At 47.2% G+C, this 10610-nt stretch overlaps 1 protein-coding gene across 1 annotated transcript; it reads left to right on the forward strand.

Annotated features, from left to right (window-relative positions):
* The first annotated feature begins 1198 nt into the window (after window positions 1–1198).
* Window positions 1199–7777, forward strand: kcna7 (potassium voltage-gated channel, shaker-related subfamily, member 7). The gene is made up of 3 exons (XM_080009247.1): window positions 1199–1321; window positions 2063–2797; window positions 5357–7777. Exons 2-3 carry the CDS (start codon window positions 2090–2092, stop codon window positions 6299–6301), a joined length of 1653 nt encoding a protein of 550 aa, XP_079865373.1. The 5' UTR covers window positions 1199–1321; window positions 2063–2089; the 3' UTR covers window positions 6302–7777.
* Window positions 7778–10610: the final 2833 nt, after the last annotated feature.

Raw genomic sequence — 10610 nt, forward strand, 5'->3', positions numbered from 1 at the left:
CTTATAAAATTACAATAGATACCACCAAACTGCCTTCAGTGTTGTTACTATCATCGCTATATCTATGTCTGTATGTTTTTTGTGAAGCAAGCAGTTGTGTGAAGCATTTGGCTTAAGTTTGGCTTGAAATGCCAATCCGAGAGCTGAAATTACAGCGGTCGAGGCGTTGGCACACCCAGGACCCTTCAATGACAATATCTGCCCCTTACCTTAGTTCCACACGGATATTTGATCTCCAGCAATGAGAAGCAGAGTTTCTTATTGATATCTCTGTCCTGCACACATAGATGGACTCGCGTTGGTATCCTCCCCACAACATTCAGGGGTGTCCTCCATTGACACACTCATGTACTGTTAGTTTTGCCCGACTAGCGGGGATAGGCCACTTCACCCTACCCACCTTATAGACCAGTCTCATTACCCTATGTTTCCCGACAAACGAAATCTGGCTTTAAAGTCTCCCCACACTACATTTGCAGTTTAAACCAGAACTCTCCTTCTTCTTCTCATTTCCTATCTCAGACTCAATGGCCTTCGACAGCAGTCACAAGCTTGTGCCCTCTAGGTTAGTGTGCGGTTTGTATAACAAGTTACTGCATCTAACTTTTTGGCTCGTAATTTGCCGTTGCTGTTCACCCTGGTCAATGGTAGAGTTTGAATGTAGGAGAAAATGGAGAACGTGCAGGTACATGCATGTAGTGTTGCCTGCCTGTTTTAACAGGACAGGAGAGGTGTGGCGTGGGGGTGCCTGGATGGCTGGGCATGAGGTTGGCACTTTGCAGCGCAAAGGCGGGAGTTGTTGCGCTGTTTGGGGGTGAAGAGGGTTCGGTGGCACTCGGAGAGGAAGAGATCTGAGATTGAATTTCAACTCGGCAGCGTTTCTCAAGAGATTTATTGAGCAAGAGAGAGATAGCCATCGACAGAGAGAGACCATAGACAGTGACCTACAAACAAGCTTAACCATCTTAAGGAGACAGATTTACACTGACCCTAAGGGGACCTGCTGCCGCTCCCGTCCCGCTCGCCCCCACCCCTTCTCTCGCCCCCCTTCCCAACACTTGACACTCAAAGGTGGCACGGGATGATGGTTTGTGAGGTTGTGAACGGGGGTGGTGGGGGTGGTGGGGCAAGTCTCATGCATCTCATGGAGAGATGAGGAAAGGGTGGGGAGAGGGGCGTAATCACAAACGGAGGGGTCCCGCAGAGAGGCGTCCCACTGTGAGGGGTGCAGTGGCAGAGCCAGGGCACAGCGCTGGTGTTGCAATTAGCGGCTGGGACGAGGGAGAAGAGCGCAGGGTTGAGAGGACAGTGCCAACCACATGTACGTAGATCATTTCAACGCTCGGGGCCTGGGGTTCGTGTGTCCACACCTGTAGAATGGACCCTTTTCAACAGCAGACGTCTTGACGTGCCGTGGAAGGGTGAACACGGCTTGAGCCAGTGTCATTCATTGTGGCTCTGTTTCCTTGAGGTGTGACCGGGGGGAAGGTGTGTCTGCTGTGAAAAGGGCTCGTACTCATGGGGATTTGGCTGATGTTGCTGCTGTATTAACAACTTGCTTTTTTTTTCCATGAAGCTGTCACTGACTGATGTGGGATATATCTAGAAATTAGATTGAATCTATGAATTAATCTGTGTGTGGAAATAAATGACGAACACCTATGGGCAACTTTGTTTTTTAACTGGACCGTAGATAGTCAGCCTTATATCAATTTGACATTGTTTTTGTTATTTTTGAAGGTATTTGTACTCTAACTTCGTTGTACTTTTTTGTAGAATGAATAATGATCACCGGAATCTACTCAAAATATGATTAAAAATCGAAAATGTGATCTATTTCATTGTTTGGGGCTGTGTTTTATGAAACAATTGCACCAAAGAAAAAAAAATTAGACAGTGTTATGTAATTACAATAAAAACGTAACAAAAAATGTTATCTGGGCAATCAATCCTATTCGACCTTTTCCCCTCTTTTTAAATTCACATTTGTTTCATTGTTATCCATTGCAACTCATGGACAAGTCATAGTCGTTCTATGTAAACCTGTGTATACTTCCTCCAGAGAGAAGCAACGGCCTCGCGAGGATAGATGGATAGTCCTGCCAACACAGGGGGGAAAGAAGGAGGAGACGGCAAGGACGACCCGACAATAGACAAAACCCTATTCGAACTGAGTGACAAAAACAAGTGGACCAAAGAGCAACAGAACAAGGAGGAGAAGGGGCAGAAGAGCGACGAGAAAGAGAGAAAAACCAAGGACAAGAGACGGCGTCCGCTGTGGAGAGCAGGGGGCTGGGCGCTGACGGAACGCTTGTCCATCAACGTGTCTGGGATGCACTACGAGACCCAGCTTCGAACCCTCGCCCAGTTCCCCGACACCCTGCTGGGCGACCCCCGACGCCGCCTCCACTACTTTGACCCCCTGCACAACGAGCTCTTCCTGGACAGGAGCCGCGTTTGCTTCGATGCTATCCTGAACTTCTACCAGTCCGGGGGGAGGCTGCGCAGACCAGCCAACGTCCCCCTGGACATGTTCATGGAGGAGGTGCGCTTTTACGAGCTGGGCGAGGAGATCATAGAGCGCTTCAAGGTGGAGGAGGGCTTTGCCAAGGAGGAGGAGAGGCCCCTGCCCACCAACAACTTGCAGCGACGCCTCTGGATGCTGTTCGAGTACCCGGAGTCCTCTGGCGGGGCCCGCATCATTGCCATCATCAGCGTCATGGTCATCGTGGTGTCCATTCTCATCTTCTGCTTGGAGACGCTGCCCGAGTTCAGGGCAGAGAAGGAGCTGAGGGAGGTGAGAGAGGCGGGGTGGTGTGGATGGGTTGAAGATCAAATAAACACACTTGATCAAAAGAGAGAGAAACAGAAGTCCAAAAGTCAGAGTTCAGTCAGAGGTGTTGCCGAACGTCAAATCCCTAGCCCTTAGGATTGTTATAATCTCTTTGTCGGGCCCAGACAAAGAGAGGCATCAATACACGCAACGCCAGCTGACAGGGTGCTAAGACAATGGAGGTTAACACTGCAAGGGACCAATGAGGTGAACGTGGAAGGACGACAGGTGGCGACAGGTGTTACCTTCCGAACATAAACAGCATCCGACCGAACACACTCTGTCCACAGGGTTGAGGGTTTGAACAGGTCTTTACCACCGGTACGCTTGCATCCTGGAAGAGAGGTTACAGACTCCCTGGGATAGCACGGAGGAGGTACAGAAGTTTCAGCGCCCGGGGAGCCCACGACTGGGATTTGGGGGGGGGTTTGATTTACAAGAACAAGCTGAGCATAGTTAAGGAGGTGGTGCGAGCGAGCGAGAGAGAGAGAGAGAGAGAGAGAGAGAGAGAGAGAGAGTGGCGGCTTCATAAAATTTGGATTATTTTAGATGTTAAATCCGATACACTGGAGTTTGAGGGAAAGGAATGGAGCGGGTAGAGTTGAAAGTGTTGAGGAAAAACAGCTGTAGCGGAGCGTGTTAACAGAGAGAAATGGAGGAGGAGGGTGGGTCAGGGGGCGGTGGCGGTTCAGGTTCACCGTTTGAAGAGCACTATGTCTATTTTCTCAGCGCACAGATAACCGCCGTAGACGACGGCAAAGTGGGCTCCGACGGAGCGAAACCTCTGACAGGCTCGGGGGTGAGAGTGCAAAGAGAGAAATTGAAGAGGACTGAAGTGGAAAGGAGTCTGAAGGCGAGGAAGGGAGACGGGCTTGTCTCACGTTACTCCTGAGCAACCTAAGGGGCTATATATAGTGGAAGGACAACCCTAAAGGCACATCATCACATAGGCCAAGGTCCGTATTAATAAACGCTGTGACTCATGCACACTGGATGTGGCATGGAAAGAGAAACATGGATCACCTTTTTGATGACTGGTATGAATTGAAATGAGCCTAACGAACCTGGCGGCAGGGCAACACGGCGGAGATCATATGGAGGCGCCCAGGACACTAAAGTCAAACAAACAAAATCAATGCCATCACCTCACTCCCTCGCTCACTCCATGAGCCCCGCAGCCCTTATGACCTATCATTTAGTTTTGGACTGAATGAATGCGTGTTTGCCATCGTACGCGCGTGCTCCCATAAAAACTGACCTTTTCATCCGATACGTTTTATCTCACATTACGAAAAATGGGCCTCCGTTTTTGAGACCATAACTACTCATAAAAAATTGACACCGGGAGTAAACGAAGCGCGAGATTCCGCTGGTCAAGCGGGTGTCTGCAATGTGATTCCGCAAGAGCGACTGTTCCTTCTGCGTTTTCAGGTTTCAAAATATATTTGTGTAAAACTCTGGGGCAAAATAGAGAGGGATGGGAATAATGGAGAGAGAGAGAGAGAGAGAGAGAGAGAGAGAGATGGAAGAGATTGAGAGGAAACACTCATATAGAAAGAAAGGAGGGAGGGAGATGTAGGGAGAGGGAAAGAGAGAGAGAGAGAGACGGAGAGATGTAACGTTAGCACCGTATCAAGGATCTCACAGCCTTAATCAGATCGTGATGACAGACACATTCTCCAAATGTGCTGAGGACAAACCTTACCGCCTCGAAAATAATTCCATCTTCTCAGCTTATCCTTTTTCCACTCCCCCAGCTCTGCTGTTTACAGCTTGTTTCTCTCAGCTCGGCCACTGGGTTATCTCTCTTTCCACCTTCTATCCTTCCATCCTTCAACCTTCTGTCCTTCAACCTTCTATCTTTCAACCTTCTATCCTTCAAACTTCTATCCTTCAGACTTCTGTTTTTCAACCGTCCTACTTCTTGCATTTAACTCTCACCAGCTATGATGGTCTTTTCCTACTGGGGTGGGATTATTTTATCGATAGTTCCATTTGACCTGCTGCGAGAAGAAAGATCATGGAAATTCAATTGGAATAAAAAAAAATCCCCATGGCTTATGAGAATTAAAAGTGCCAATCCCGAAGATTTTCATTTAAATAAATGTCTGTTAAGTCACTCTCTATCGCAGAATGGGGTAACAAAAAGGTGGTTGAGCCTGTGGCCCATTGATGAAAGCCCTTGCATTTGCAGTATTCTGAGCATTAAGAACCGGGTGTCTGTGGCGACTTTCCCGCCATGCAGTCGAATTCATGCATTGATGTGTACTGGCGACCTTGAATTGTTATGGAGGCGTGGCCCAGGTGTTAACTACCAAATGACTGACATCACGCAGCCGACACTGTTTGGATCTCTGGGAAGTGAGGTCCAAAAACACACCTGCAAATGCTGCTTTTACACCAGAGGTGCCGCCAAAAACAACAACAAAGAAAATCTTTGAGATTGCCACTATAATGTTTGAGTAGTAATATAGTAATATATGAATAGTAATATATTTCACCCCCTCCTCTGATGTGTTTCAGCAATTCTCCTCAATCCCGCACCCCACCATAGAGAACCAAACTGTTTTGGTCGCCCCCGGGTTTACCCCCTTCCAGGACCCCTTCTTCATTGTGGAGACGGTGTGCATCTGCTGGTTCTCCTTCGAACTGGTCATGCGCTTCCTCTGCGCTCCCAGCAAGATGCACTTCTTCAAAGACGTGATGAACACCATCGACTTCTTTGCCATCATTCCTTACTTTGTCACTCTGGGAACGGAGCTGGCCAAGGACAAAGGAGCCCCGCCATCTGTGTCCCTGGCCCTGATCAGGGTCATCCGGCTGGTGAGGGTGTTCAGGATCTTCAAGCTGTCCCGCCACTCCAAGGGGCTCCAGATCCTGGGCCAGACGTTGAAGGCCAGCCTGCGTGAGCTGGCCCTGCTCATCTTCTTCCTCTTCATCGGCGTCATCCTCTTCTCCAGCGCCGTTTACTTCGCGGAGGTGGACAACCCAGACACAGCCTTCACTAGCATCCCTGAGGCCTTCTGGTGGGCCGTGGTCTCCATGACGACGGTGGGCTATGGGGACATGTACCCGGAGACGGTCGGCGGGAAGCTGGTGGGGTCCATGTGCGCCATCGCCGGCGTGCTCACCATCTCGCTGCCGGTGCCCGTCATCGTCTCCAACTTTAGCTACTTCTACCACCGCGGGATGGAGTGCGAGGACAACACGGAGTACAACCATGTGCCCACGTCGGTGTGGGAGGAGGACGAGGAGGGTGAGGGGGAGGCGGAGGGGCCGAACGCGGACGGGGCGGAGGAGTGTCCCGAAGGTATGGCGGAGCATCTGCCCCTGTACGGGGGCTACAATCGGGACGTCTGCCACCCCCTCAACAGGACTCTGCTGGCGGGGCTGTGCACCGACCAGGCCATCGGGGATTTCAGAGGACGCAGGTTTTACTTCGGAGAACCTCTGGTCACCCAGGTGTGACCGAGAACAAGAGGGACACAGTATTTTATAGCTTAACAATGGAAATCTGTCTCAGAGCGAGTGGAGGCTGAAAGAGGCTGTAGGACTGATAAAAGAAAAGGCACAAAAAGTCACACCGGAGAGCTAATGAGACGGAGAGTGTCTATACACCAGAAGGGTAGATCTAGTTAACCGCTTGGCATTGGCGGTACCGGAGATAATACTGGGCAATATGTCTTGTTCTGTCCTGTCTATTCTACAAATACTGTTCTTGCCCTATTCTAGTCGTTTTTGTCCATATATCCTTTTATGTTTTGTCCCGTGAAATAGTAATTTTCTTGACATTTCTTGACACTTGTATTGCGTTTGCACTTACAGTATTTACACATGAATTAAATTATTCAAAGGCAGCTATTTCCACCCGAAGCTATTTCCACACCTTTCCAAACTACATTTTAATTATCTGCTATTCATCTCTGGACTCCTTGCCACTGGCAGTAAATTAATTTTGTCACGACAACATTCGTTTACAGTTCACATAAAAGTACTTTAAACCCTGGTTCTCTGACAAAAAAAAGTGTTCCAATCAAAAGCATTATCACCAACAGTCTACTTGTGCTATCATGGATGGAAATATCCTTTGGCCATGGCAGTGCAGTGATGTCATCCCATCAACATTTTTTTAGAAAATACATTGAATTAAAATGTATGGGTAAAAGGGCGTACGAGACAGAACACACCAAGATATGACTCCTCAAATGACAAAGGAAGGATAATACACAGCCTCATCGAAAACTACTTTTTGATGACTATCATTGAATGCTATCTGTATGTTACAATATTTTGAACAAATGACAAGACAAATCTTGTTTGCTTTTCATGCGTTTACCACAAAATGATCTGTTTATATTTTATCGGTTTTGTGCTAATTTCTATGAACTGGCCTGCAGGACTGTCAATTTTTATTGAAAAGGCCATGAATGAACACAATGACTGTGTACACAGTGAATTCCAGTCCCCGAGGAGCTCACAGTGCCACGCCCTCACTGAGGTATGACAAAATTGCGTTTGACCAGATCTTGTGCTGATGCAGCACCCAAAGGCATCGGCCGTTTTTTTCGGCGCACACCAGAGGGGGTTCACACCAGTGACTTGGTCCGGGGCCTGTTGGCACAAACAGAGTGTAATCGATATCGACAGGAAAGCAGGGGGAGAAAGCTGATCCGGGGCCAGAAAGGGCATTGCTTCAGGGTCTCAGTTTGACCTTCCTGTTGAACTCCAGCATCAGGGCTGAAAAACGACCGCACCCATGGATTAAAGCTGTTAGAATTATGTGGAGTTATACCGGCCAGTACTACAATGTAATCGTCAAAGATCTGCTGCTAGTTGTGGAAGGATCTGCGGTCGGGGTCACATTATGTGTGGTGTTCATCAGTGCAGTGGGTTTTTGGGAAGTCAGCCGCTGCATTGCATATCAGCTCGGTTGCTTTGTATGCATAGGTTAATATCTTGTTCATATTCTAACTAGAAGCGAGAATGTAGAATGTCAGTTATAATCTCTTCTTTTCAAATAAATGTTGGATTTCATGTCTCTGGTTTTCATCGTTTCACTCTCACCACTAACTCCCATTCAATTGGTGAATGTTCGTATGTGCATCTCATCCATTTACATTTCATTTTGTCATCGTCAAAGGATACGTCAACGATACTCAGCTCGGTCGTGCCCACATGTAATTTATTGTAAATCCGATATGCTCCTGCAATGATGTTTCCTACCTCTAGATGGCGCTATATTCCAGAAACCTGAAGTTTAAAAAATGACGTCATCCTGAAAAAACCCGCTCTGAGTGCTCTGATCCAATATAGTAGTATAAACCTCATATTAACTTTCATTCCTAATGATAGTGAGGTGTTTATCTCTTTGTCTATCATGAAGTCTTAGTGATTAATGTCCAACTTTATTTGTTAAAATTAATGTTAATATTATATAATTATACTGCAGTTAAATTATGTTAACCAACTAACAACCAACTAACTAACTAACTAACTAACTAACTAACTAAGTGCCACAAATTATTTATCATATATTATATCACATTGTCATATCCAAATAGATGATTATTTTCAGAAGATTTTGATAAACACAGGTGCCTGTATGCATGTAATCTTTGACCTTTATGTTCTTTAATCCTTCTATTATATTATACCCAGGAGACGCAATTTAAAAAATTGGACTTGAATATAACGTGTTCAAGTTGGTTTTCAGTGATGGGTTCCCAGCCCCTGTAATATGCAAACTTGCTTGTATAAAATCCTTTCCAAATGTTGCATGGGAAAAAAGTCTTTATTTACACCTAAGAAGCATATAACCTAATTCTCCCTCTTTCATGTCAATCAAAATAATTAAAATAATTGTTGAAAAGTGACGTATGAAAAGCAAGCATACAAATTCGTTTTGCGTATCAATTTTCACGCAGAAATTCTTATCGTCAATGAAGCGCGAATCAAAAGGCGGCAGGTTTTTGCCTACATCATCACAAGCCATTAGAACTGCCGCGAATCATTCTATCATCATGCCCCCCCCACCACCCCCAGCATGATTAAAGCCCCCCCCCACCCCCCGGATGCTGTGATATCCCTGTGTCATGTACTTGAAGGACCGTTCTGTCATGCCATGGCAGAGATTAGCGAGTTCCTTCACTGACACAATTAACAATCCTCTCATTAGAATGGAGAACTTCAATGAATTTCAGGCGGGGGGGGGGGCGGTATTTGTACAACGCACCAGCGCCGGGAACAGGATGCGTTTTCTCCCCTCCTGCTGTCTCCCTCTCCCTCCACTCCCTCTCTGACGCTTGGGGTCCGAACGCCGACGTCAGTCGCTGGTTTGCAATTACCCGCCGTGCCCCTAAGTTGTCAGGGAAGAACGGAGGAGGATTGGTGTCTTTGTGGCCATCTGCCGCCTCGCGTTCCCTCTCCCGCCCGTCCCCGCGCCCTGCCTTCCCCGCCTCTAACTCTTCTTTTGAGAGGATTAAGTGTGTTGCTTTCTCCGTGTGTCTTTCTCTCATCAACGTGTCGACGTGGCGCTGAGTTCAGTGTATGTGTGTGTTGGAGTGTGTTTGTGTGTGTGCGTGTGTTTGCGTGTGTGTGCGTTTGGACATATAATCACCGCTGGAGCTGCGGCTCCAGTAATACCCTTGTCTACAGTAGTTTTCTTTTGTCATAAGTGACAACACTCTGACGTGCGTCCCCGATAAGGGGACGGGGCAAATCCCCTATGACGAGGCGGCGAAACACGACAGGAAACACTTGAAACCACCACCGTTAATTTAAATAAATCTCTAAGAGTTTTATTACATGCAATATACACACAACCTGGACCTGTAAAGCTGTATTAAGACGTAACGATTTTGAGGGAGGCCTTCGACGATCTTCGACTCGAGATGAAAGGCAGTTTTAGCGGGGAAACAAGAGGACATTAAGTATGGGAGAGAAAACCCAATAAAACGGTGGAATACAGAATGCAGAATTAACGCACGTGAATCAAAGCAACGCAGCGAAATCAAAGCAGAATCTTGTGCAAAGACATCTAACGATCATCATTTCAGACACCGGACCAACAACAGACAAACACAAACCATAAATAACGTAAGTACAGCGGTAACAATTTTAACATCGATGGTATCGTGGGCTGGGTTTAGGATGGAGAGAGAGGGAGGGGCGGAGAAGGAAAGGAAGTAGAGAATAATATAATTCAGTGATTATGTTTGATCAACCTCGATCCGTCATGGGAACGGCTGCATAGCACCTCACGTGTGAACGTCTAGCGAGGGTGGTAAAGAGCTCAAATCTTTGGAATTGAATTTTTAATTGATTTTGAACGTGAATGGGAGCGATTTTTCTTTTCTTTTACATTTGGTCGAAAAACATGATTTCAGCAAGACAATGAAAGAGTCATCTCGCAACAAGGGTCGCTAAGCAGGAACGAGTAAATGGGGGAGAAGGACGCAAAGCTCCCCTTTTTTTCGGTCATCGAAAGTGCGATTTTGAAGGGTCGCGGAAGGGATCGGCAAGAGTAAAAGGGCGCTGCGACGGCAACACGATGATACAGAATGCATGAATGAGTGACGCTCAAAGCGAGCACGTTAATCACTTGAATCTAAGAAGACCTCGTATGGACCGAAGCCCCCGGAATCGGACGGGGGAAACCTTTCTGCTGTGGCCCCTGTGCTAAATTCAGCACCTTGTTGTAGCATAGAGTACCATGCACTAAGGTGAGGAGAGCTCCAGCGGATCCACAGAAGGACGTTGCCACGGCGCCGTCCCCGGG

Source organism: Zeus faber, assembly GCF_960531495.2.
Source record: "Zeus faber genome assembly, chromosome: 11".
In the NCBI taxonomy this organism is placed as follows: domain Eukaryota; kingdom Metazoa; phylum Chordata; class Actinopteri; order Zeiformes; family Zeidae; genus Zeus; species Zeus faber.